The following is a 26,299-nucleotide window of genomic DNA, read 5'->3' as shown; positions in this document are numbered from 1 at the left end:
CGAGGATGACCGCACGGGAAGGTCCATGTATCCCAGGATGCTGCTCTGCCAAGAGCAGGCATCCTGGGGAGATGCTAGGGATGGGGAGAGCATCCGTGGTGTTTTCCCTGAGCCCTTTCCCATCCTCCAGCCACGCTCAGGAGGGTTGCAGGACTGGAGGTGAGCTCTGCATCCTCTCGATTCCCCTCCCAGGACATCTCCCACCTCACCCCAAAAGGTCCCGTATCCGCAGATCCTTCAGCGGGGAGACCCAGAGGTCTGATCCCTCCCCGAGGATTCGTGGCCCTGGGAAGAGCCAGCAGACCAGTCAGCAGATCCAGCCCCTCCCCGCCGGGGCGCACAGGCTCAGCCCCAACCCGCCTGCCCCAGCGCTGAGCATCTAGGTGCAGGGTCCATCCCTACGACCCTGCACCCCCCAGGCTGCCCGAGGGTTGGGCACACCCCGGGAAACCTCCCTTGGGGGGGGGTCCCCGCTTGCCCCCCACGCCGCCGGCATGCGCCGCTCCCAGCGCCGGCTGGTACCCAGGGCGGGGGGCGGGGAAAAGGTGCTGTCCTCCCTCGGATTGGGCAGGAATTACATCATCGCCGGGCTGCCAGCCAATGGGAGAGCCGCTTGCTTCCCCGAAAGATCGCCCGGCCCTAGAACTGGGGGAATGTTGCGGGGGTGGGGGGCTGTTGTATCAGTACTGATGGGGGTGGGGGCTTCATTGCAGCGAGCCCAGCCCTCCCCCGGTTGGTTGCCCCCTCCCCCCATTCCTCTCCCAGGTAGCGGGGAGCCCCGCTCGCACCCCACGTCCACGAGTGAACCAGTGGTGCCCACCCCTCCCCTCACTGGGATGGATGGGGACCGGGATCCCAGGCACCCCGCAGCCTGTAGTGGGGCCCATCCCTCCCTGTCCTCAGCATAAGCAGTCAAAAATGATGCTAAAAAGATAATTACTATTGCTAATAATAATAAACGAGATCCTTCTAATCCAGGGGTCCTCAAACTTTTTAACCAGGGGGCCGGCGCACGGATGAAGTGGCAGGAAGCCATCTGCTGCTGCTTGGTTTCCCCCCCAACCCCCGGGGGAGGGGGGGGGGGGGGGCAGGGGGGTTCTGTAAATACCGGGGGCCGGATTGAGGACCCTGGGGGGGTGCATCCAGCCCGCGGGCCGTAGTTTGAGGACCCCTGTTCTAATCATTGCAAGGAGGAAGGTTTGAGCTTGGAAAAGGTCTTGCAGGAAACTGGCGTGTCCCAGGCAGGATCTCAGGCATCAGGGAAGGATGCAATGGCTGCGGATGAGGGTCCCACACAAAACCTGCCTGCACCTTACCAGAGCTTTTGCTAAATTTGCCCTCTGTGTGTGTGAGGAAACGCTCAGTCCCAGGGAGACATCAATCATTGCTGCAGGCTTTGAGGTTTCCACTTCAAGCCGTTTCTTTACCTCTGTGGGAATGAAATTAAGCTCAGGGGAAGATGCAGGTACCATTTATTACACTAAAAAATACAGAGTCTTAAGGAGCCAACCAGTTCCTGAAGTCACATTGTTTCCTGCAAACCGATTTTTCACCAAATGATTTGGAAAAAAGGCAAAATGTTTCAGTTGTGCCATCCAAAGTGATGCTTCGTGTAACCTGCATTGCCATTTGTAGGCCAGGCACCTGCGCTGGCACTCACAGCCATGGGAGGGAAACATTGTCTTTGGGCCTGACAAAGAGAAACGCCTCATCCTGCTCCAGCCCCAGCAACTCACATTGGTTCACCGGCTCTTTATTGCTCCCATATAATGCCTTACTTGTGCCTAAATTGCCCTTGGGACACCAGATTTCCAGGCAGTGCCAGCTTTTTTGGGGGTTTCGGGCTGTGCTGGGGTATGGTGTAAGGGAAGGAGATGGGATGCTCGTGCCCATTTTCCTCCTTTCCTGTACCCAGGGATGCTCAGTTGGAAACAGGTAACATCAGGCAACGTCAGGCAGGCAGAGGACCCCCGGGGTCGCCCCCACACTGCACGCCTCCAACATCTCCCTCTTGTTTTTCAGTCACCAGATCTTGTTCCTAAGGAGCATCCTATGCAAATTATGAGAAACCATGGAAACCACTCATTAATGTCAGCAATCCTGCCAGCAAGGTCCCCGCCAGCCAGGCTGCCCCTGGGAATCGAGGCCGGCTGGGCACCCTCCCTTTCCCCAGGGCAGGACCTTTAAAGCCCAAGGGCTCACCAGGGTGGGGGGAAAAGCCTTTTTGACACAACGAATGCCAGGCCAGACCCAGCACAGGGGTGCAGAGGGTGCTTTTTGTCTCCCTCCCCAGCCCACCTCTAAGCCTCTTCCACCTCCAAATACCAGCAACACATCATCACCTGACTCCCAGAGCTGGAGATTTATGGAAAAGCCCCTCAGGGAGGTGAAGTCACGGGGAGAAGGGCCAGAGGAAATGGGTCATTACTCTCAAGGGTGTCCCCGGGAAAGGTTGTTCTTGTTGAGGGGGAACACATGCTTCTGTCTGCATCCAGCCAAGGAGCATGGGATTTTCCTGTCCCAAGGTGCCGGGGCAAGGGCCACTGTCCCCCACTTCGCCCACAGCAGGGAAACTTGGAGCACTGCAAGCTGCAGCACTTGTAAAAGCTTGAAAAGGCCCCAGATGGTTTAATTTACTATTTACAGCACCCCCAGCAGGGAGATACCTTCTTCCTGAAGCCTTCCCAGCTTTGATGCATGGTGGAGAGGGTCACGAAAGGAGCTTGTCACAGAGAAAGGACTTGGGCACAGAGAGATGCAGTGCTATACCAGAAATACAAAATCTTTATTAACGAATTTTTAAAAAGAGGCAGAAAATACACATATTCTTTCTTTCTTCCCTTTTTTCTTTTTTTTCTTTTTCCTGAGGAAAGATGAAAAAGCACCTGGAGAACCCCAAAGGCAGGCAGAAGTGGTGCTGGCAGCAGGAGATGGTGGCTACTAGACAGGGACATCCTCGCAGATGCGGACCTGGAGAGGACAGATGCGGAGCGCCTCAGGCAGCATCCCCACGGGTGTACCTCCCACGTAGAAGTAGGGGAAGACAGTGCCACTGAACTTCTCATGGAACGTGTAGATGTGGGTCTTGCGGTCGGCATCGTAGAAGGAGAGCTCCCCTTCATCGCAGTCCAGCTCCACCCGGATTCGTCTCAGGTTGCCTGGTGCTGCCTCTGAACGTGCTGCGTTGGATGCTCGGCACGTCTCACCATCCTTCCCAGGCAGGCGGTAGATGTACCAGAAGCCGGAGCGAGCATCGTGGTGGAAGGTCCAGTGGGTGCCACCACGCCGCTGGGCCACCCCCACCCGCCAGTTCATGATGCTGCCCAGGTCCACCTCCCAGGTGTGGAAGCCAGTGGAGAAGCCACAGGAGCCCAGGATGCAGGGGGCCGAGGTGAAGCGGTCAGGGTTCTCCACCCGCAGCTCGTAGCCCCCATTGGTGATGCTGGTGAGGTCCTCGGACACCGAGAGCCAGCCCGCTGCAGAATTGGGGTCGAAGCTGAAGGGGACTGTGGTGGGAACACGTGTGTTAGGAGCCAGCTGGCTGCAGGAAAGAGCTTATGGGGGGAACACAGCCTTGCAGGTATCCATCCATCCACCCACCCCTAATCCAGCTCACCATGCAGACATGCACCTTCCAAGGCTTCCCTTTTGGGGTGCAAGTGCCCCAGAGTACCCTTTTTGCTCTCCAACCTCACTCCCCAGGGTCATCAGCTGTGGGCATGGCTACTCCACGCTCCTCTCCAGCATCCACCACCCCTGGGGCTGCTGCAGGCAAAGGCTGCTTTAGCCCGGGGACAACCACCCTTTGCAGGGAGTACCCAGCACCTCACCTACGGTGATGATGTCCAGCATTTTCTTCCAAACATTGTACTGCAGAGAGCCCAGGTACTTGGAAACATCAAGCAGCATCCCCAAAGGCACAGCCTCCGGCTCCTCAGCCGTGCAGGCAATCCTAGGGCAGGGCCAGAGAATGGAGATGGGTCAAGGACGGAGGAAGGGACTGGGCTGGGTCTCCTGGCACCCTGTGTTTCGGCAGGAGCTTCCCCACCAGCACCCCACATCTGCCAAACTTTGCTCTCACCCCAGGAGGGTCCCAGCACCAAATCTCCTTGACCATCAGGGTTTTAATGCTTCCCCCAAGACCTGAAACACTGCTTTGTGTCTGCGTGTGTGCCCCCCCTATCCCACTTAGAGGCACCCAGGGGTGCTGCCTGGCCTTGGGGACCCCCAGCACCTTCTTCTGCCAGAGCACCCAGACCTGGAGGGGACATGGGTACGGGCACTCACCCGGGGCAGAGACCTGACTGCAGCCAGGCAGAAGACCCTGTTCAGCCCCAGGGAGGGGATGTGGAGACTCAGCCACCCTGAGCACCCTGTGTCACTGGGCAGGGGACGCAGTGGGGACTGGGACTTACCTGTGCTTGCGGGTCTTGTGACTCTGGAAGAGAAGGAGAGACCAAGAATCAGACCCTCCACTTGTAAGGGCTCACAGGGGCTTGCAAAAAGGATTACCCAGCACCCTGCTCGCACCCCAGCAGAGGCAGAAGGGTGCCACAGCAAGAGTGACACCCTGCAGGGCACAGGGCAGCACCCCAGCAGGGCTTTACCAGGAGCAAGGTGCAGTCATCCCCCTCGAGGTCTGCCTCAAGCCGGTGGGCTTCGTCGAGGAGGGCTCGGCTCTCCTCCGTCAGTTGGTTCATCTTGTCCTCGATGAAGCTGCGCTTGCGCCATGACTCCTCCTGCAGCCGGGCCAGCAGTGCCCTCTCCTCGCCCCGCAGAAACTCGTGCAGCTTCTCAAACTCCCTCTTGATCCGCGCCTCCAGCCGCACCGCTTCCACCTGCCCCACGTGGGGTTGTCACCACCTCCTTCTGGAGCCCCCAGCTGCCCTGGGCTGCCCCTGCCCTCCCCCTAAACGCTCCTCTGGAGCCCTCCAACCAGCTCCAGTGCTCAGGGATTTGCTGGGCACCCACGGGGACCATGCTGCCCTCCCAAAATCCACGGCAGGCACAGTCCCATCATGCCAGTCCCCGATTCCCTATCTGAGTCCTTCCTCCCCTCAGCACCATCCTCCTCACCCAGGGATGGAGCAGCCCAGGCTGGGTGCAGCGCTCCGTCCCGGAGCCAGCTGCATTCCTGCCCCCTGCCCAGGGCACATGCATGACTTTGCACACCTGTGCACACATGTGTCAGGATCAGGCCCATTGTGTCCCTGGCAGGATGGATCACGCACCTCGTTGTGTCCCAAGATGGCCTCATAGGACCGATGCACAGCTCCAAAATCCTTCGCCTTATCCCGCAGGGAGGTCTCCATGTTCTTCAGCTTGGCCTGCAGGGATGAGACACCTTCAGAGCCTCCCCAAGCCTATGCCCAACGTTTCCAGCGTGGAAAGACAGGAGCCCCAAAGCCAGCAGGGCGAGGTTAAGCAGGATCCTTGCTCAGCCCACCCTTTCCTCTCCTGCAGCCAAGGTCTGCCGGCGCTGCACGCAGCCAGCTCCGCACTGAGCTGTGCAGACACGCTGCCCCTAAGCAGTGAGGCAGAGGAGCTTTCCTCTGCGGTGAATCCTCCTCTCTGTTTTGAAGCCCTTTTAGTGACGCACCTTCAAGTTCCTGCCTGCCTCGGTGCTGCCAGCAGCCACCGGCCCACACCCAGGGAGGCTCAGCATGGGGGGTACCCTGCCACCCTGCCAAGCCTTGCCAAACAGCCGCCCAGCGCCTGCCCCGCGACATTTGAAATCTGGCTCATCCCTGCAGGCTGAGTCAGAGCAGCCACGCTGCTTTCCTGGCCGGGAAACACAGAAGATCCTGGCACCCTGCCCAGCCACCGGACAGAGCCAGTCTCCTCCTCCTCCTCACACAGCCATGACCCATCCTGCCCCCGCAGGGCTCAGGGCTGCCTCCCCATTCCACATCCCTCCCTGGCCGGGGGAATTGTGCAACCCCCATCCCAACCATGCTCCCAGCCACGAGGTGCTGCTCTAAGAACCCGCATGGCTGGATGGAGCCCAGCTGAGAAGGAACAAGCCAAGGAAATGCGGGGATGGGGCCACTCTCTAAACCCCTTGGAGCATCACCCTGTTCCCATTTCCCACAGGGCAAACCGCCATGTCCCAGGGGACAGGGTGGCACCGGGTAATTAGTAGGCAGGGAGAGCATGGGCCAGCAACGCTGCAGGGACCCACCCTCGCAGCGTGGTGGCTTCACCCTTCCTCCTGGCACACCGGCGGGTATAAGCATGCCACGCACGAGCCAGAGCCGTGTGCCGGCAAGTTTGTGGCAGGGCGTGCACCAGCTGCACACCTCCAGATGCTGGGCTGCCTCTCCGTGCTAGTGGTCCCCCTCCGTTTTCTGGAGCATCCCTCACCCTGCAGTTGGCTGCCACCTCCTGCACCGGCCGCATCTTGTGCCCTTCATGCTGCCTGCAGCTCTGGCAGACACAGCACGCCAGCTCCTTATCCTCCAGGCAGAAGAGCGTGGCTTCTTTCTGATGCAGGGGACAGAGGGCGGCCACCGGACCTTGCCGTTGCCCTTCCTCCTGGAGGACCATCTCCACCAGATTGTTGAGCGTGTGGTTGACGCGAAGGTCATTGTCGTAGGAGGCCTCCTTGCAAACAGGGCACAGGTGGTGCCGGTGCTCCCAGGAACGGCTCACACAATCTTTGCAGAAGTTGTGGCCACAGGGAAGTGTCACGGCTTCCCGGAAAGGCTCATAGCAAATGGGGCACAGCAGTTCTTCCTTGAAGGTGGCCGTGGAGGATGAGGTCACCAGGCTGCTGGCTCCATTCTCCATGGCGCTGGGGGAGAAGGGATGGAGAGAGGGAGACCAGAGCGGGGCTGTCTGGGAGCCCGAGCTGCAGAAACAGCCCCGTTCCCGATGCAGTCGGTTCCCTGCCCGTGACTCCCCCCCGCAGCCCCCTCCCCAGGTTGGCACCCCCATGCCTGACCCGGTCCCGGGTCACTGGCTGCTGCCAAGGGTGGGTGGGGGTCTGGGCCAGGCAGGGGCCGCCCCCAAGCTGGGGGTCCGGGTGGCGGGACAAACCCCATGCGGGGTCTGGCTGATTCCCTGGGGGCTGGAGCCCCGTGGCTCTTCCCCAGACCCCCACCCCAGGACTCTGCTCTGGGCCCCGGACCAGGACCCCCAAGGCTCTCCCCTGCGGCCGGGACCCCCACCCCCAGGGCTCTGCTCCGGACTGGAACCCCCGCAGCTCTGCCCCAGCCCCAGGACCCCCGTGCCTCCCCGCGGACCCCCACCCCCAGGGCTCTTCTCCGGACCGGGACCCCCGCGCCTCCCCCCCGACTCGAGACCCCCGCTGTTCTCCCCCGGACCCCCACCGCCAGGGCTCTGCTCCGGCCCCCAGACCCGGGACCCCCGCGGCTCTCCCCCCGCTCCCGAACCGGAACCCCCGCGGCTCTCCCCCGGACCCCCACCCCCAGGGCTCTGCTCCGGACCGGGATCCCCGCGCCTCTCCCTCGGCTCTAGGGCCGGGACCCCCATCCTCGGGGTTCTGCTCGGCTGCACGGACTCCCCGCCCGAGGCAGCCCCGGTGCCCCATGCTGGGCGCTGCTCCAGTGCCCGCTCCACGCTGCGCCCCCCGTGCCCCGGGGGAGCGGGCAGGGCCCTACCTGGCCGGGGCCGGCTGGCGGCCCCGGCGGCGAGGGACCCGGGGCGGCATCTGCGGCGTCCTGCGGCCGCGCCTCGTCCGGTGCTGACGGCGGCCGCGGCGGCCGTTGGGGCGGGGCGGGGCGAGTTGGGGGGCGGGGGCCTCGGCCGGGCTCGGCCCCGCCCACCGCCGCCGCTGCGGTGGCTCTGCCCGCCCGGCTCCAGCCCTCCTGCTGCTCCTGGGGGCACTTCCCCAGCCCCCGGCCCGTGGGGCGGGGGGTTTAGGGCCCTCCCGACCCCCGCCGTGGGGCTGGGATCTCTGATAGCCGCCTGCTCCCCTTCCCCTGCGGGAGCTGGATGCTGCTGGCTCCCGTCTGCCGGGAGCGGTGCTCCGGGGCATCCCCCAGCTCCGGGAGCCGATGCCTCGGCAGTCCCGGGGGCCCCTGTCCCAGGCAGTGTGCCCGTCCCCGCCTTCCCCGCCCCGAAACCCTTTCCCTGCCTGCCACCCTCTCAATCCTGGCGTTTTGGTTTGCATTTCTGCCCTGTGGATCCTGCTGCACCCCGGCTTACAGCCAGCAAGCCGTTCCACAGGATCGCCAGCCCTCCCAGCTGGCTGAATCCCCCGGTGGGAACCAGGAGAAAAATCAAAATTATTCAAGGGCCCAGAGAAGCAGCGAGCAAAAAACCAACCCGTGTTACCCTGCTGTGGTATGAGAAATCACTCAAGTGGCGCCCGTGTGAGGCCAGGGAGTCAAGCTGGCCAGGAAGCCTGTACTGGGAATGAGATACAACGGGTGTGACCCAGAGCAGTGGAAGGGAGTCAGGGATGTAACGCGGCCCTCCTGGCAAGAGTTGTGCCAGTAGCACGGCTTTGGGCTGCTATTGCCTTAGGAACAAAGAGTTTAGGTGCATGCAGATGTAGCAGTACTGGGAACAATGAGGGAAAAGGAATTGGAAGCGTGTTGGCTTTGTTTGGGAGGAATCTGAGGGGAGAAAAGATTCTGGGGCAACAAAAGGAAAAGTGGGGAATAAGGTGTAAAACCAGGGCTCTCCCAAAGCCAGGACACCTACAGGTGGTGGGGATGCTGAGCTGCGGGAGGTGGAGGGTCCGGCCTGGCTTCGGCTCTGCGGAGGGAAGGGAGGACTCGGAGCACATGGCTTTGCTTCATGGGGAAATGCTTTCCTCCAGCACCACGAGTCCCCTGGACTGGGGGGGGCGCTTGGCTGCAGCTCCCCAGCGCCTTCAGGGCCAAGACGGCTGCCCCTGGCAGGCCACACACACGCTCACAGCCCAGGTTTGGGAAGGGTTTATTAGTGCCTGTCGGGATGCCCTGATTCCAGCCGCAGCTTCAGCTCAGAGCAGAGCAAAGCCATGCCCTGGCCCTGGGCACTCACCGCACTTCCTTGGGGCAGGACAGCTTCAGGTCCACCTGCTGTGTGGGAGGGGAGCGCAACTTGCTCTTCACCTGCGGGGAGAAGCACCCTGAGCCTGCCAGCAATGGGTGCCAGGCAGTGGCTCCCGTGTCTGAGACCTCTGCGTGGGGCACACATGGCGGGGTGTCCCCAGAGCCCAGGGGAGGAGGATGCTGCCACTCACCCCGGCGCTGACATACTCCTCCAGCAGCAGGCACAGCTCCGAGTTCTGCTGCCGCAGGACAGCTGCTTCAGCGAGCAGGCTGGCCCTCCGCATGAGCACCTCACTGGGCAAGGAGGGCAGAGGGTTGACATGGCCACTTGGTTCCCCCAGCCATGCCACCAGCCTGCCCTGTCCCCAACAGCACTGCCAGTCACTCACTAGTATTCCTCCAGCGCCACTGCCAGCGCATCCCACAGCTTTAGTGTTGGCTCAGGGATAACATGTGCCAGGGCTTCCCAGTACTCCCCATCCTTGGAGCTGTCCCGGACCTGTGGCACCTCCTTTACCGATCCGTCCTCCCTGGGGGACAGAGAACAAAGCCCTGGGCCTCAGCTCTTCAGGGCTGACAAACAGCCCCGTACCCCTCAGCTGCACTGAGCACCATTGCCATCATCACACCGATGACCACAACCCCACAGCTGGTACCTGCCTGCCCCATGGCTTTGCTTCCCTCCCTGGGCTGCTGGTCATCTCCTGCCTGGCTGTCACCAGCCATCCCTCACTCAGGCGCTGTCTGTACCCCCTTGCCCTGGTGGGACCCTCCTCATCCCTCTGTAATCTTGCAGGGCAGGCAGGGGAAGCTCTCGCTCCAGCCAGGGCAGCCACCTGCACACCCCAATAACCTCCTCTGTCCCCCAGCCTGGCCCCCTCCCAGGGACAACTGCCCCACTCTGCCCCTAGTCCTACCTCAGCTTGTCGAAATCTTGCACAAATGCTTTCAGGATCTTTAGGACGTCATCAGTGTGGATGTACACAGACGGAAGGGAGCCCAGCAAACTCCAAGGGGATTTGAGCTCGTCCCTCTGGGCACCAGATTCACCGTCCTCTCTGTCCTCAGCCGGATCCGTGACATCTTCTCCACCTGGGCTGCCCCGGCTCTGGAGGGAAGGCCAGCAAGCTGGGCACTGTGCCTTCCATCCCCTCCTCCTCCCCAGGAGCTACCTTCCCCTTGGGAGCTTCCAGCTGCCTGCAGCCTTGTCCCTTGGCAAATTTAGGCAGCTGAAGCAAAAATTAATGTGCAAGAGCCTCTGTTCAGCCCTGACAGAAGTAGATTACAACCCCTCAGCCCTGGCATGCTCACCTCCATTTTCTGGTCATAGGGAAACATTTCAGGGCCAACGCACTGGTCCCCCTCTCTGCCCTCCCCAGCTGTTCAGCAGATGTTCTACTACCCCTTCCCTCGACCTCTGCTAGGCTGTCTCCACCGCTGTGCCTGCTGGTCCCACCTGGCTTACAGCCACCTCCTGGGTTTTGTACTTCAGGAAAAAATCCATCAGCTGGTACAGCTCATCCTCACTGTCGATTTCGAGGGCCTGGAGAGCAGAGGAACCATGTTAGTGTCCCCCAAAGACATCACGGGAGGGCGAGTGAAATGAAGAGCATTTCTCAGGAGTAGAGGGTGCCTCTCTAGCGATGCCGTGCAAGGCAGGAGCAGGTGGAAAGAAGTGGTTCACGTGGGACAGCCGGGGGTATCTGTGGCTCGGAGAGTCTGAGAACAGGCTGGACAGGCCCTGGGGATGTTAATTCATCAGCAGGATGGCCTTGAGCTGAGAAGCAACTGGCCACAGTGCTTCACACCCTCTGGCAATGCTCCCCTTCCCTTGCTGCCCTAGTCTCCCCCCCAGCAGCTCAACTGCACTTCTCTGGGGTGGTTCAGTCCTGCACTGCATGGACACGGGGCAGAAAGCTTTCCCTCGTGACCACCAGCCTTTCCTGCAGCCCCCGCTGTGCCAAGCCACAACTCACCGCAAAGATGGAGTCGAGCTTCACGAGGGCACGCTCATGCCTCCCCAGCGTGTGCAGGGGCCTCAGCTGCTTGCCTTTGATGAGGAAACCCTTGGGAGACATGCAGAGAAGAGAGTGCAGAGAAATAGCGAGCGTCTCTGTCCCTGCCCACACCGTGCTATGGAGGGGCAGCAGCTGGGCACCATGAGGCTGGAAGAGCCACCCAGCAGACAGAGAAGATCACAGTTGTCAACACGGTGATGCCAAAAGGACATCATGACCTGAAGCTCTTGCTGACTGTCCCTGGAGATGGGGAACAGCCTGGAGCATTAGATGCAGCAGGTTTGCCTGTGCTTATTCTAGCCTGGGGAGCTGCGGATGGGGACATTGGGGCCATGCCTGCCAATACCTTTTATTAGCATTGTATATGTGCCACGCACAGTGGAAAGACTTGGGGATCCTCTCACAGCCCCTGGGGCAGCTCTCTGACAACAGGCTGCTGGGCAGAGCAGCAGGAGCCTTCACCCCAAGACATGGAGCTTGGAAGAGATCCACTGCAAGCTGGAATCACCAGGGCACAGTATGCCTGCTCCCTGATCAAAGCATGTGCTACATCATCACGCACCCATTCGTCGCTCACGAGCTCCAGGATCCTCTTGGCAGTCTTCTTGGAAATATTTCGCAGAGGTGTGACTCTACCCTCAGCCTTCACTGTGTTTTCTGTTTCTCCTTTTCCGCTGTCCACTTCTTCCCTCCCCTTCTCTCTCCTTTCCTCCTCCTGTCCCCCAGAGCTGCTTCCTGAAACACGAAGGGTGAGCAAATGCCTTTGCTTAAACTGTGCTCTGCAGGCTGTGCTCCCCCGTCACATTGCTGCAGGGGTCAGCAGGGCAACCACAATTTCCCTGCAACCTGCAAAGCACCCCCAGGATCTCAGGACACGTGCTGGCTCTTGGTCAGCTTGTTTGGAACTGGGAGCACTGGGCAAAGGACAGTGCAAAGAACCCCAAGCTGGCTTGGCATGAGCCAGCTCAGGGCTAGGGACAGCCCCTGCCTGGGCTCGCAGTGTCATCCCTCTAAGGTCCCACCTTGCAATGGCAAGGGAAGGAGTGACAGGCGGGGCTGTTATGGAGGAAGGTGAGGGTCTCCCAGTGCCAAAAGTGTGACAAGGCTGTGCATCCCACCTGTCAGGACCTCTGCAGCCAGCTTCGTTGCCAACCTCTTCTCCTCGTAATGCCCAAGAGGGCCAACATTATTCAGGAACCAGTAACAAGGCTCTTCCCAGGGCAGCCCCAGCTGCTGGGTGTGAATGATGCGATCCGCATTGAGGGCTTTCCGCATCAGCCCTTTGGCTTCCTCCTCATTCATAAGCCAGACCTCTGTGAACTTCTCAGCATCACGGACAGCAAAGTGCCTGTGCAGAAGGGAGATGGTCCATGGAAGTAGGCTCCATGCCTCAAAATGACAAGCCAGCTCCCCCTGCACCTCACTTAGGTGCTCCGAGGCTTCATCGTGGGCAGATGCCCGTGCACACCCCACCTCATCCTCCTCTGCACCTCCTTGCACTGCCCTGTGATGTGCTCGCAGTTGGCTGCCAGGCTCTGGTTCTCCTCTCTGAACTGCTTCTCTTGTTTGGCCAGTTTTGTTCTCAGGTTATTGAGCAAGCTGTGGAGCCTGAGGAAGGACAGCAAAGCTGGGTACTCCCAAAGAGGCACCTTCAGGCATACCCAGCATGCATGAAGGCTTTGGCACTTGGGGCTGCTTATCTACTAGTGACTCCTCAGTGCCAGGGCCCGATCAACCCTGATGCAGCTGGCACTGCTTGGCCATGGCCAGCCTCTTCAAAGTGCTCTGGCGATGGCCCTGCCCAGGGATGGGCTGGGACACAGCTCACTGGCCTGCTCTAGGTGATGAGCTCCACAAAGAACAACATATGGGTGGTGATGGCAAGTAAGGCAGAGCCCATCTTCCAGGGATGAGTTTTTACCGGTTGAGCTTCCTCTTCTGCTGACATGTGATGATGGTGTTCTCCTTGTCCCGCTTCTTAAGCACTTGAAGGCTGTACTCCAGCTTCTCCTGCTTCAGCTGATAGACGGCTCTCATCTGCTGGAGCTGCTTCTCCAGGTTCTGGCATTTCAAAAAACAGGAAAACAAGCCCTGCTTTGAGCAAAGGCCACACTGAAGCCCGGATCCTACTGATCCTGCATCTCCAAACCCCATCTCTCCATGCACATTTTCACAGCTAACCCCTGGCCACATGGCATCACTCATGGGTGAGCGACGGAGATGTTGTCCATCGGTGCATGCTACAGGGTCATGTCTGGGCAAGGGAGAACAGACCAAAGTTGTACCCAACTTTCACTCAGTGGGGCACTAATTTTGGCCTCTCTCCTCAACATAGCTGCTGATTTTCATGTCAGTTTTAGGAATTGCACATCCGTGAATTAACCAAGAGGCTCAGAAGTTATCTGGTGAGCTGGAGGAAGGGACACATAGAGTGACCACACCAACTCCAGCTCTTAAAGAAAGCAGACAAAACAAATAACCGAAGCATTTGTGATGGCAGCATCTTGCTGCGTAGCCTGCGGGACAGCAGAGGCAGAGAGTTCTCTCCTTTGCTCCGCAGCTGCAATGGAGGAGACATTTGCAATGGAGACATCTGCCAGCTTCCCAGCATACCATGTGCTTGACAGCTGAGGGAAAGGAGAAGCCACTTCCCGGGCCCTATGGTTTAATTCATTAGTGTAAGTGTTTTCCGTGTGCAAAAGGAGGCAGAAACCTGATACTGACAAAAACTCATAACACAGTGCTTTGCTGGTGAGGCCTATAAAGATTTCTTCTGTGATAGGAAGTGATTGGCATTACAATGCTGCATGGCCCCAAATTACAGCAGCAGCTACAGGCTTGATTGTTCACAGGAATCTGCACAGCAGAGAGAGCCAGTGGGGTCTCTGTCAGGGGCTCAGGATTGCTCTCAGGCCAGGGGGATCTTTGGGGGCAGGTAAAGAGCCCTGAGCTGTAGGCTAGAAGTGGGGAAGACACTGGTACCCGAGTTAGCTGGCTCAGAGCTCTCCTAGGTAGCACTATGTACAACAGAGAGTGTACAAACCACCTGGGAAGACACCCAGAAGCAGTCCCACCTGGCTAAGATCAAAGCTCAGCTGAAGAAAAGATGCAGGTAAATCCCAGCAGGGCCAAGGGACCTTCTTCTTAAAGCAGATGGAGGAAAGCCATGGCTCAAACCCTGTGCTTAAAATGCTGATTCCCGTCTAGTAAAACCGGGGAGTACTCAATAACCCCCAAACTGTAGACTTCATCATTAAGGTCTTGGCTAAGCTCCTGCTCCAGGGATACCTCAGGAGAATGATATCACAGGTCAGTCAGGAAAAGAGGTATTTCCAAATTCTTTTTTCTTACTCTCCCTGAACTGGAAGGGTGAAGTCTGTGCTCTAGAGTTGCGCAACTGCAGTGCTAAAGGGAACCAGGAGGACATCTGATTCATCCCTCTGCCCCACAGAAGGAAAACTTCACCAAATCAGTCCCAGCAGATTTTGATTCAAGGTGTTCCTAAAACCCTGTGTCACAGAGCAACAAACCAAGGGCACAGTCACTCAAGCTAACGACCAAGCAAGTCCCTGCCACTGCTAGCTTGAAATGTGAACCCTAAATCTGAATGCCAATTTAAATCTTTCCTACCAAAACTCAGCTCCATGATTTTTTCTTGCATCTACAGTGGACACAAAGAACAAGTCATCCTCCTCCCGCATCATACAGAATTGTACATGTTTGTAGACTCGTCACCTCCCTACAGAAATCTGTTCCCTGGTCTAAGCAATCCCAGCCTTTCAATCTTTTCTTAGCAGTCATTTGTCTGCTTGGTTTGTTCTAGACCTTCTTCCCTGTTCCCAAGCACGCTGCCAAACCTGGGCAAGGACACAGAGATACGGAGAGGAGTAATCACCATGCCTGTGTTACATATAAACCTTCCCACAACTACAGCTAAAGGCAGCGAGTGTGTTTTCACAACAGCTCTGCATTGCTGTCTGTGAACCTTGATCTCCAGCACGCTGCTGCCTCCCCCCTCCAATGGCTCAGAGCCATCTGGAAAGTCACATACTCTGTGTCACCTTCCAGGTTATCCAGACGAAGGTGAAGAAACCACAGAGTCAGAACTGTCCCCCTGGACATGCCCTTTCAGGCTGACAGGGACCTTGCAACAGTAGTATTTCACCCACAGTTGTGCAAAAACTTCTAGAGAGCAACGCTAGCCTGTATTTCCCTGGGCTTCCTAGAAGGACATCCCATGGGACAAACAATGAATCTTACTAAAGTCCAAATGCAAAATGTCCTGTTCCCACCATGCAGCCCAGGAAACAACACACAACAACTAGCGGGGAAGGTGTCAGTGGCAGCGGGGCTCTCTGCTGAGATGAGGAGGCTAAATGATGCTGGGGAAAACCAAACCTGCCAGCCCAGGGCCAACACCAGGGCTGTCATCCAGGGGACCAGGAGGATTACAGAGAGCCACAGATGCACTGCTTTGTTGGCACTGCTGCTTGCAGAGAATGCAGTGCACTACAAAGGTATCTGTAACTCAGGGAAGCCCTGGCTATGGGGTTTGGATCTGCTGTGAGAGCCCTTGGTGGTTGTTCAGCCAGCTGTGTGCCAGGGCTGTGCTCTTCCACTACATGTCCTCCCAGCTCAGTAAGGGCAAACTCATGATAATTCTCACACCAAGTGGTCTTCATGATCCATAGAGAAATCATGGGTCTGGGGATAGATGTCAGAGGAAAAAGCTCACACTTCCTAGGCCGAGACCCTGACAAAGGAGGAAACTGGGTTCTGAACCAGATCTGAAATTATGTGGTGTCAGGACATTCACACTATCCAATCCTCCTATCAATCATGGTGCCAGAAGCAAACACCTTGACCCTCCCAGGTGCTTCATATGTCCTAGAGCTACAGTTCATGTGCTACAGACCTCTGAGAGCCAAAGACAGATGGACACTGTGGTACAGGACCCATGGAGAGGAGAGAACAGCTCCATCACTCTGTTGACACAGGGCTGGACTGTGCATGCTGAAGAGCTGAGGTGACCAGGGACCAGCTGTAGCTTTCATACCCTCTAGCTGCTCCACAGAGCCAGCTACACGCAGAAAAACCCATGGAGATCTGATCCACTGCCTCCCCACATGGCACACACCAGCCTTTTCTGTACCTGCACATCATTCTCCAGCTGCAACTTCATGCTGTTATATTCCTCCTCATCCTGTACCCGCAGCTGATTCAGCTGTTTCTCAAACTCTTCCACCTTCTTCACACGGGCATGCAGGTATTCCAGCTACAGGCAAAAGGAGAACATCACCCATCAATGGTGACAGCTTCCTCCTGTGATCACAGCTCCTTTGGCCAGCCCAAAGAAAGCTCATGCACGGATAATTCCCTTGCAGAACAGGCTGAAAAACTACCCTTTTGCCTCCCAATACTCCTGAGGAACCAGCTGCCTGCATGCATGCATGTTTTTCAAGGCAGCCCAGAGCTGGAGTGCAGCATGGCTCCTGGGCCCTCACTGCGACAGACGCTGAGGTGCTGGAGAACTGCAACAAAGCTGGTGAAGGGTCTGGAACGCAGCTCTGATGAGTACCGGCTGTGGGAATCAGGGTTCTTTAGTCTGAGGAAGAGGCAGCTCAGGGGAGACTTTCTTGCTCTCTACAGCTACCTGAAAGGAGGTTGGAGTGAGGTGGGGGTCGGTCTCTTCTCCCAGGTAACAAGAGAAAGGACAAGAGGAAACAGCCTCAAGTTGTGCCAGGGGAAATTTAGACTGGAGGTCAGAAAAAGTTGCTTCACCAACAGGGTTGTCCAGCACTGGCACAGGCTGCCCAGGCAGGTGGTGGAACCACCATCCCTGGAGGGATTTAAAAGACGTGTAGACATGGCACTTAGGGACATGGTTACTGGTGGGCTTGCACTGCTGGGTTAACAGTTGGGCTTGATGATCTTAGAGGTCTTCTCTAACCTAAATGATTCTACATCTCACATGGACCTTACCTCCTGTGCCTTGCAGGCCTGGATGGCTTCCTCCCACTTCCTCCTGTTGCTGTCCAGCAGCTCTCGCCGTTCAAGCTCAAAAGCTTTCTGTGAAGGAGACAGAGCCTTTCACCATCATGTCAAACACACACTGGCCTGATCTCTCTTCTCAGTGTCACAACCCCACTGGCAGAGATTTCATACTGTGACCCCGTGGGGCCTGCTGCTATCGGCCACCCAGAGCTGGGAGGGATGGTCTGGGTGCTGGGGTAGCTCTGCGAGTTCACTGGAAATCATTGCCTAAGGGTAATCAGTGGAGCTTGATCAGCCAGCCACCTGATTTCACCTTAGGAGACATTAAATGGGGAGAGATGCCCTCACTCAGCAACAAATACACGTTTGATCTGCAAGGTGGAACTCTGTGCTCTGCAGAAGGTAAGGTTAAAGAAACACAGTGCTCCCTTCTGGCTTTTAGAGAGACCCATAACCAGCCATCAAGCAGCAACAGCTTTCACATGCCACCAAGTTGCTCTGCACTGAACCACACTCATTCACAGCACAGTATAAACCAGCCCTTCAGCACTCAGCACCATTCAGTGCTCTTGCTCGGCTGGATTTCAGCCTCACTGACCAAGACATCAGCCCTGCGGCTCTGGACAGCAGTCAATCCAGCCAGTGCAATGGGCCTGAGGCCTTTATGCCATACATATGGAGAGGTAAGCGGCTGCAAGTTCTCTCATTGGACTTTTCCTTCACCATATGAACTGGCTACCTCAATCTGCAGGAGTTTGTGACGGTAAGTTTTCAGCATGATCCTGATCTGTTCCTCCATTCTCTCCAAAAGCAGGTGGATATCATCTGACTGCTTCTTAATGGCCTGCATGTATTGCTCATCCTTGTTTTTCAGTTCCTGGAGGAAGAGAGCAGATGTTGAAATCAGAGACAAGTATTTGACCAGGAATCCTCAGGAGCTAACTGAAAGGGTAAGACCCAGATGCAGCCTTTTCCAAAGAGGTGATGAGACCAAAGAGCCAGAAAGTCAAGAGGTAGTTAGGAGGCAAGATGGGAGGAGAGACAGATCATCACTGCCAAAAGGTACAAGTGAGATGGAGTGAGAGGTGACATGCCTGCAGTCACACCACTCTCTCTCTGGGGGTCAAGTAACCTGCTGTGGGGAAGGTTTTCTTCCCTCTACAAAAACACCACACACCCCCTGCTCATTTTCCTTTTTTTTATTACTGTGCAATCTGGTACCTGCCAGTTTGTCTCACTACTACCAGTGTCCTGTGTGCCCGTCCTTGCACACTGGTGCCAGGACACACGATCTCATCTTCCACACTGGGACACTGGCACTGCAGCTCCTGGCACAGTTTCCACCAAACAACATAATGGTTAGGGTTGGAAGGGACCTCTGCAGATCATCTAGTCCAGGGGTCCTCAAACTTTTTAACCAGGGGGCCGGCGCGCGGATGAAGTGGCAGGCAGTCATCTGCGGCTGCTTGGTTTCCCCCCAACCCCCGGGGTGGGGTGGGGGCGTTCTGTAAATACCGGGGGCCGGATTGAGGACCCTGGGGGGTGTATCCGGCCCGCAGGCTGTAGTTTGAGGACCCCTGATCTAGTCCAACCCTCTGCTAAAGCAGGTTCTCCTACAGCAGGTTGCACATGATCGAGTCCGGGTGGGTTCTGACTATCTTCAGAGAAGGAGACTGCGCAGCCTCTCTGGGCAGCCTGTCCCCGTGCTCCGGCACCCTCAAGGGAAAGAAGTTTTTCCTGCTCTCCCCACGGAGCTCCCTGTGCTGCAGTTTGTGCCCGTTGCCCCTTGTCTTATCACTGGGCGCCTCTGAAAAGAACCTGACCCCATCCTCTTGGCACTTGCCTTAAGATACGTGTATACATTGTTAAGAATGTTTTGACCCAGACCAACTGTGACTACACAGATCCCTACCACGTACTGCGTACTGGTGGACTGAAGATCCAGACAGAGGGATGACTGAAAAGCCAGACAGAGGGGTGCCTGTTGCTTTAGAACAGCATCCTCCAGAAGTTGAAACCCCCCATCCTTCCCAGTTGTCCCTGCCTGGTCCCCACACTACCTGCTGCATTTTGCCAATGAGCTTGTTCTTCTCCTCCAGAAGCAGCGTGCACTGCTGCTGCTGTTGGTTCAGCAGCTGCCACAGCTCCTGCGGGATTGTCATCTCCTTGGCCGAGGCCCACCTGGAGGTGATCTCCTCAAACTTGCATCTGCTAGACTCTGCTTCATTCTCCAGCTTCTCTACCCTGCAGGCAGTAAGGAGCACATGGCAGATGGGGAGTTGGGGCAGGGCAGCAAGTGCTTCATGCATGGTACAGTGCCTCATGCTTGCAGGAGCACTTTCCTGCACAACCCAGTGTGAATTCAAAGTGGCATCATGATACCAGTGGGACAGCAGCTTTTTTGCAAGTGCAGTTAGAGCATCAAACAAGGGCAGAGCCGGCATTCTGCAGGCCCTCCTCCTCAGGCAGGTATTTCCCCAGCTTTGCCCTCGCCCAGTGATCTAACAACCGCTTGGCTGGAGGAGAAAAGACTGAAGAGCTCAGCTCAAGCAGCAGTCACCTTTGCAAAGAGCACTAGTCCTTCTGCCACACGAGCTGGCTCTGGGCAAAAGGTGATGGACACGTGTTGCCCAGCAGCCTCCCAGCTACATCTAGACTTGGAAGCCAACGTGGCCGGAGACTGTACTCCACCTAAAGCCAAAGGGCACTGAACAGCTGGCGTTCCATATTACAAAACTCTTTCCTCTCCCAAACCATCCAACATGCTCTGGAGATGGCCCTCGGCTCAGGCTGAACAGCGGCCACCACCTTTGCCACCCCAAAATCTGCTCTACAGGCAGGTCCTGGACACAGCACCTGGCTCCTTAAGGAGATTCCCAGTGGGAATCCCAGCCGAGCAAGGGACATGCAACCTGATGCAGCCAGCCTCCCAGAAACTGTTCTTACAGTGCCCTCTAAAGGGATTAAGCAAGGACTCGGTGTTTCCTAGCGGATCTCCGAGTCCTGGGGACAGGGCTGAAAAAGCTAGTCCCCCCAGGCGACTGCCCAGCTCCTCTGGGGGAGCAGGAAGGCACACAGAGAGGGTCAAAGAATAATCGAGGCTGAAACAGTTTTGGGTAATCTCCGGCTCCTTGTCACAGCAGGATTAATTTCAATGTCGGAGCAGGTTGCGTAGGGCCTTGTCCAGGCGCGTGCCCGGTATCTCCAAGGAGGAAGATCTCTACATCTGTGGCCCCTCACCCAGCATCTGACCACTCTGACTGCAAAGACCTTCATATCCAATTTCTCAAATCAGCACAGCCTCACGTTCTTCCCACTCCTCACACACAGCCTGATGGGGCTGTCCCGGCGCATTCCCACGGTATAGCCAATAACTACCCCTATCTCCAGGACTAGAGGGCAAGCTCTGTAAACAGGCCATTTACTGAGCCACCTCTCAGCACAAGTAGCACATTCTCCACCACGGTCTCATCTCCAGGCTCAGGAAACCTGCTAGGAAAGCCAAATGCAAGGGCAGCTGTGCCTATGTTTCTGGAGCAAGGAGACCATGGGTATACACGGCATAGGCTCCTGGTAAAAAGCTAAGAACCAGCTGCATTTCTCACACTTTGGAACTGAAGATGTGATGAGTCTGGAGGAGATCAGTAACCAGACATCCACAGTACTGCAGTGCCACCTGGGGAAGCAACCAGCCTACCAGCCTTGACCTGCAGAGCTCTGATAAGATTCAACTGTGGTAGGTGGGGCCTGGAGGCTCTTTCTTTGCCTGAATTTTCCTTGTGAACATAAATTCAGTGTAGCCCCAACTTCTAAGTGTTCCTGGATGACCAGCACTAGGATGTCCTCAGAAAGCCACACCAATATCTACACTGCTCCTCCCCACTGTACAGTCTCTTACCTCTGCAGCTTCAGCTCTGCCTCCTCTGCTCTCCTCTGTGTTTCCCTCAAGTCAGCAGTCACCTGGATATTTGTCACCATCTGCGTGCCATCAAAGAGCAGCTTGGCCAGCCTCTGTGAAGCAGGTGATAAACATCTCACATCCAGAGACCTGACCTCTGGAGAGAGGGATACTGGAGGAACTCTTGCTATGCATGTCCAGGCTCTGGTTCCTATCCCCATGCAGAGGTGCCTGTGTGGATCTATAAGCCCTGTCTTCCAATGCTACGGCAGGACTGGTAAAGCACTGCAAGGACCCCAATGCACCCATAGGTCCTCCCTCCCCTGGAAAGCCCCAGCATCAAGAGGAAAGGGCTCAGAGCACCTTCTTGTTTTGCATCCCCTGTGCATGTGGATGGGGCTAGGGGTATGTATGCACAGCATCAGTCCCAGATCCTTCCAGTTCATGGGCTGTTTGTCACAGCAAAATCACATCCTCAGGATCCAGCCCAAGAATCACGCTCTACCCAGTCCTGAGGAGTTTCTGTCCCTCCTGCTTCTCACATAAATGCTGCTGCGTGCCACTAAGCACTGCACAAAACTAAAAGAAGGGTAAAGCCAAATGTCTAGAGGTCAAGGACCCAAGAGGACCTTCCTGTCCTACTGCCATACCTGCCTGCTCTCCTCAATCTGCTGGTGGCTCATTCTCTGTTCTTCCTCCTCCTCAGCCATCTTCAGCTCTGCATCTTCTCTAAGGGCCTCCCTGGGCAGAAGAGGGTAAAAGACAGAACATTTTATACCACACCATCTTCCTAATGCTCGGAGGTGCTCTTGGATCTGGGATACCAGCCCAGACTGTCAGTTCAGCACAGCAAACTTTGCTCTTTTTTCCCCTCAGTAGGTTTTGTCCCAGGCTAGGAGGACCCCACAGATACAGAAAGAAGACAGGAAAGGCTGGGACAGCCAACCTGAGGGAAAACAGGGTCCAGGGTTCCCTTTCTGGAGCTGGGAGTACAGCCCGGGGCTGGTTACTGCTGCAGCACAGAGCTGAGGGGCTCAGCCCCCGTTTGCTTCCTGGAGGGAGGAGGGCAGGGGGCAGGGGCTATCTGAGGGAAGCCCTTAGGTGACTGTGGGGGACCCTTGCTTGGCCATGAGGACAGCCAGCTTCTGCCTGGAGCCACTTCAGCATTGGCACTGATCCCATGTGAGCTCCTTGGGATCAGTCTGACCTAAAGGCAAGGCTCTGGGTCCAGGAAGGGGAAAACGTGCCTGCGGGGGTGGGAGCGGATGCTAATGACTGAGGTGTGGTTGCACCCCATGGGTTGGTGGCAGGGTCCACAGGCACCTTGTTGAGGTTCACTCTTAGCTTGGGGAGGAGATGGTGGCTACTGCCCCAGTTTTCCCCAGCCTGGGGGAAGATGGGGAGCCGGACCCAGCCCCAGCTCAGGAGAGGGTGGCAGGGTACTGCCCCTGCATGGTCTGATCCCACCCGGCCTGGAGGGACAGCACAGGCTTGGCAGAGGACCGCGGTCCAGTCCTGCTTTGGGGAGAGGTGTGCTCCGTTGCTGGTTAACATCACTGGCCTGGTCCGGGACACCACCGATCTGGTGCTGATCTTGTCCGGGGGGGGCAGAGGGTCCGCGGCAGGGCAGCGTCTCGGGGAAGGGGGTATCGCTGCGCCGGTGCCCGGCTGGGGACAGGGCAGGGATGTCTTTGGCTTTGGGCTGAGCTGGGCTTGGGAAAGGTGGCCTGCGACCTCCTGCCGTGTGGCAGGGAGTGGGGAATGTCCCTGACTAGTTCAGGACTGAGGGCGGTCCCTCACCCAAGGTCAGTCTGGGGAGGGGTCCTGGGTCCTGTGCAGGCTGGGCAAGGCCAGGTCAGGTCCCTGCCCCCCGCCACTCTGTGGTCGGGGTCCCGGCCTCGGTGCTGGTGTGCGGCAGGGGATGTTCGGAGCCCTGGGGATGGCCTCTGAACCTGTGCTGGTGCCCGGGGGGGCTCAGGACTGGGGGCACTTTGGGGTGAGGGACCCGGAGCTGGCACCAGTCGGGGGCGGAGGCAGCACCCCAGTGCCGGGCTGGGCAAACACCGATCACCGGTGCCCAGCGAGGGGCTCTGGGGAGCGGGGCCCGGACACGGGGCCGCCGCGGGGCAGGGAAGGGCCCGGGCCCGAGCCCGGCTCTGGCTGAGGAGCCGGGGCGGCTGCAGGCCGCCGCAGCCCGGGCGCTGGGGACGAGCCCCGTTTCTCACCGGCGCGTCGCACGGAGGCGGGCGGCGCCGCGCTGCTCGGGGCCGGGGTCGCTGGGGGCCGGGCCCCGCCCGCTCGGCGCCGCCGCCCCGGGCCCGCTCCCCGGCTCACGCGGCCCCGGCCCGCCCGCAGCGGAGCCACCGCGCATGCGCGGAGCCGCGCGCCCGCCGCCGTCGCCTGGCAACGCCCTGGGCGCGCCCGCCGCGGCCGTTGCGCTGGGCGGGTGGCGGTTGGCGGCGGGCGCGGGCCCGGAGGCCGGGGCGGTAGAGCGGGGGCCGAGGGGGCCGATTGCCGTCACCGGCGCCGCGGTGAGACGCCGCTGGGTCCCGCCGGCGCCGCGCCGCGCCGCCGGGCCTGGCCGGCTCAGCAGCCCGCGCTGCCGGTCACCGCGCCGCGGGGCGGGGGGGCTGGGCAGGGACCCCTGGAGCCCACCCGGGCCCGGCCCCTGTGGGTACGAAGGCCCGGGCTGCGGCCGCGGGGCAGCCAGAGACACTGCGCTGGGCAGAGGAGCTCGTCCTTGTCTCTCGGAGCCCGGGTACGCATCCCAGCCGTGGGTACCAGCAGCTCCGGGCAGAAACCCCTGGTGCAGTTCCGCAGCTCCGGAGCCCTGCAGGCGCCTTGGCACTGCTACATCACCGCCTTCATCTTCCTTACTTTCCTTCACAAGAGCCAGCTGTTCTCTCAGCTCCTGCCAGAGCAGTTCTCCATCCTCCTGCCATACATCTCTCTTCAGGCGCTCTATCCTCCTCTCCCTCCCGCGACCTGCTGGGCTTGTTGCTCCCAAAGTGCAGGACTTGGCGCTTGGCCCTGTTGGGTTTCATGCAGTTCCTGTCAGCCCATTTCTGCCGCCTGCCAGAGTCTCTCGGGACTGGCGTACCAGCCAGTACTCAGTGGTAGCCAAACCGTTGCGCTCTCAGCAGCGCTCCAGCTACAACTCCAGGGCACGGCACTATATGGGCTGCCAGGAGGAAAGCTGACTTCATCCCAGCCAGAGGCAGCACGGAATTTGATCGCCAAGGCGGGTTCGGGACCGGGATTAGGTCTGGGGTGGGCAACTGGAATGAGACCCCATCCTGAGCTGGCTCAGCAGCTTCACAGGTCCGAGGTCCAGACCTGCTGGAGCCCAGTCACACAGAACCAAAGTGAAGCAAGGGGGGAAGATCAGGAGATGACAGGCTGCTGCAGCCAGCAGCCCAGACCGGGAGGAAAGAGCAAGCCCACGTTTTTCGGTAGCCCACCCTGACCCCAGGTGGCCTGCCCAGGGGGTGGGAAGGAGGGATCATGCCAAGTGGAGCTTCCCCGTTCTCCAAAGCTGCAGGTGCATGGCCAAAGCACAAGTGACTTCTCAGCAGAAGACAGCCCTGCATCCATGCCATCAGCAGGACGACGTCAGCAAGTTGCAGAGTCTCTCCTCAGCCGTTCCTCCCGCTGTGAACCCCATGCCCAGCAGCCTTACTGTGCCAGGCACGTCTCCACTCTGCCAGGATCCCCACAGGCCCTGGGTGCCAGTCCCCAACAAAGCCCAGGAGGGCCCCATTGCTGGTGGGGAGCACTTGGACTGGGGAAAGGGGGGTGCCCTGTGCGCCCTGCCTTTCTTCTCCTTGCAGCCCTTTGGCAGCCTCAAGGGACTTGGCAGACTCAAGCCTCGCTGCTGCTGCTGCTGCTGCTGCTGCTCTTTTGCATGCCTCATCTGTGGGTCTCCGTTGCAGCTTTAGTCCCGGAGAAATGGGCTGGAGGATGGTGTCGATGCCGAGGCTGTGCATCCCTCACCGGGGCCGGCAGAGGTGCCCAGCCGGCTACTGCGGGACTGCCCAGGCTGGCAGTCTGAGAGCCCTGTGCCCACTGGGGCCATGGGCAGTGCCCTGGTGGGGAGCTCAGCCCCTGGCCCCAGGGGAAGGGGAAGGACAACTGGGGCTGCATGGCTGGAGCTACAGGAGTGCTCCCAAAAGGCTCCTTGGAGGGACAGTCTGAAACGAGGATGGAGCAGGGACCTGGTATGAAGCTGGTGGGGGCAGCTGGGGACATGCCAGCCTCCCCCATGGTGGGGACGAGGCACAGAGCTGCCTCAATGCCTGTTCCTACTGCCAGCACTGTCGCTGACACCCTCGTAGCCCTGGAGGTCACTGCCCCCCCCCTCCCATTCATTCAAGACATGAAGAGCTCTCGTGGACGTTTGAAGGACACTGCTGCTTTATTCAAATAAAAGCTTAGTTTCACAGCCGACCTCTCTGCCAAGGTGTCGCGTTCCTGGGGAAAGTGCTCACGGCTGCTCTTTGGGCTTCTCTGCTGCTGGAGGCCTCCAGAGATGACAGGATGATCTTTGCTCCATCCCAGCAGAGCACAAGGCGCTTGAGGGCCTCTCTTATCCTTGGTCCCCCGATGGCTGCTTTACCTTCCCCTCTGGGCAGGACAGCAGCAGGCAGGCAGGCAGCAATGACCTGGGGACAGCATGGAATGTGAGGAGCAGCTGCTGGGCAGGGAAGCCCCAGGCACTTCTCTCCATCATCTGCCACCTGCACTGGGTGGGTGCCCAGCGGGCCGTCTCCTCTTGCCCACATCAAGCATCGGTGAAAGGCCATCGCAGCTCTCACCGCCATCCCAACGCTCCCAGACCACAGTATCTTGTCCTACAGAAACACCTCCCGAACGACACAGCTGTGAGAGCTGCACAAGGCAGCCCAGACCATCCCCATCCTCCCGTGCAGCGCTTGCTCTGCCGACGCTTCTCCCATCCCACCTTTTCTTGCCGGTGCTCCTCAATCCTCCAAATCCGCAGCGTGGAAGAGTGTGTCGACCTTAGACAAGAGGTTGAATGTCAGCCTCTGCTTGCCTTCCGTGGTGCTGCTGGGTTCCGGGCTCTCTGGCTCCAACAGCTCATCCACCTTATCCCCGATGTTCCTCTGCATGCTGGCCTTCAGCATTTGCCAGGACTGCACGACGCGCTGCACAGCAGACCTCTGCCGCAGGCCCCTCTGATCTGTGTGGGGCAGGGCCTGCTTCTCAACACTCTGCGTCCCCTCCAGGACCGCAGAGGACATGGACGGGGCACTTGTGGGGACTGGCTCCAGGTCTGCCGAGGACAGGAACAGGGCATTCGTGGGGACTGGCTCCAGGACTGCAGAGGACAGGGATGGGGCAGACGTGGGGACCGCGGGGGGGAG

At 58.5% G+C, this 26,299-nt stretch overlaps 2 protein-coding genes across 2 annotated transcripts; both read right to left on the bottom strand.

Annotated features, from left to right (window-relative positions):
- Window positions 1–2,756: 2,756 nt before the first annotated feature.
- On the bottom strand, window positions 2,757–7,752 carry TRIM35 (tripartite motif containing 35). The gene is made up of 7 exons (XM_037392795.1): window positions 7,623–7,752; window positions 6,364–6,793; window positions 5,232–5,327; window positions 4,608–4,838; window positions 4,416–4,438; window positions 3,831–3,952; window positions 2,757–3,506 (listed from the first exon to the last, which is right to left on the bottom strand). The coding sequence occupies exons 1-7, from the start codon at window positions 7,670–7,672 to the stop codon at window positions 2,941–2,943; spliced, it is 1,518 nt and encodes a 505-aa protein (XP_037248692.1). The 5' UTR covers window positions 7,673–7,752; the 3' UTR covers window positions 2,757–2,940.
- A 1,138-nt stretch (window positions 7,753–8,890) lies between these two features.
- DRC1 (dynein regulatory complex subunit 1) lies at window positions 8,891–23,198 on the bottom strand. The gene is made up of 17 exons (XM_037392794.1): window positions 23,141–23,198; window positions 21,566–21,656; window positions 20,916–21,028; window positions 19,078–19,261; window positions 17,757–17,894; window positions 17,006–17,092; window positions 16,176–16,298; window positions 12,945–13,084; window positions 12,497–12,631; window positions 12,142–12,371; window positions 11,586–11,758; window positions 10,982–11,071; window positions 10,462–10,548; window positions 9,923–10,113; window positions 9,395–9,535; window positions 9,197–9,299; window positions 8,891–9,065 (listed from the first exon to the last, which is right to left on the bottom strand). The coding sequence occupies exons 2-17, from the start codon at window positions 21,623–21,625 to the stop codon at window positions 8,991–8,993; spliced, it is 2,070 nt and encodes a 689-aa protein (XP_037248691.1). The 5' UTR covers window positions 21,626–21,656; window positions 23,141–23,198; the 3' UTR covers window positions 8,891–8,990.
- Window positions 23,199–26,299: the final 3,101 nt, after the last annotated feature.

The sequence above is a fragment of the Falco rusticolus genome, chromosome 6 (assembly GCF_015220075.1).
Source record: "Falco rusticolus isolate bFalRus1 chromosome 6, bFalRus1.pri, whole genome shotgun sequence".
In the NCBI taxonomy this organism is placed as follows: domain Eukaryota; kingdom Metazoa; phylum Chordata; class Aves; order Falconiformes; family Falconidae; genus Falco; species Falco rusticolus.
This window is presented reverse-complemented; position numbering and strand designations above follow the sequence as displayed.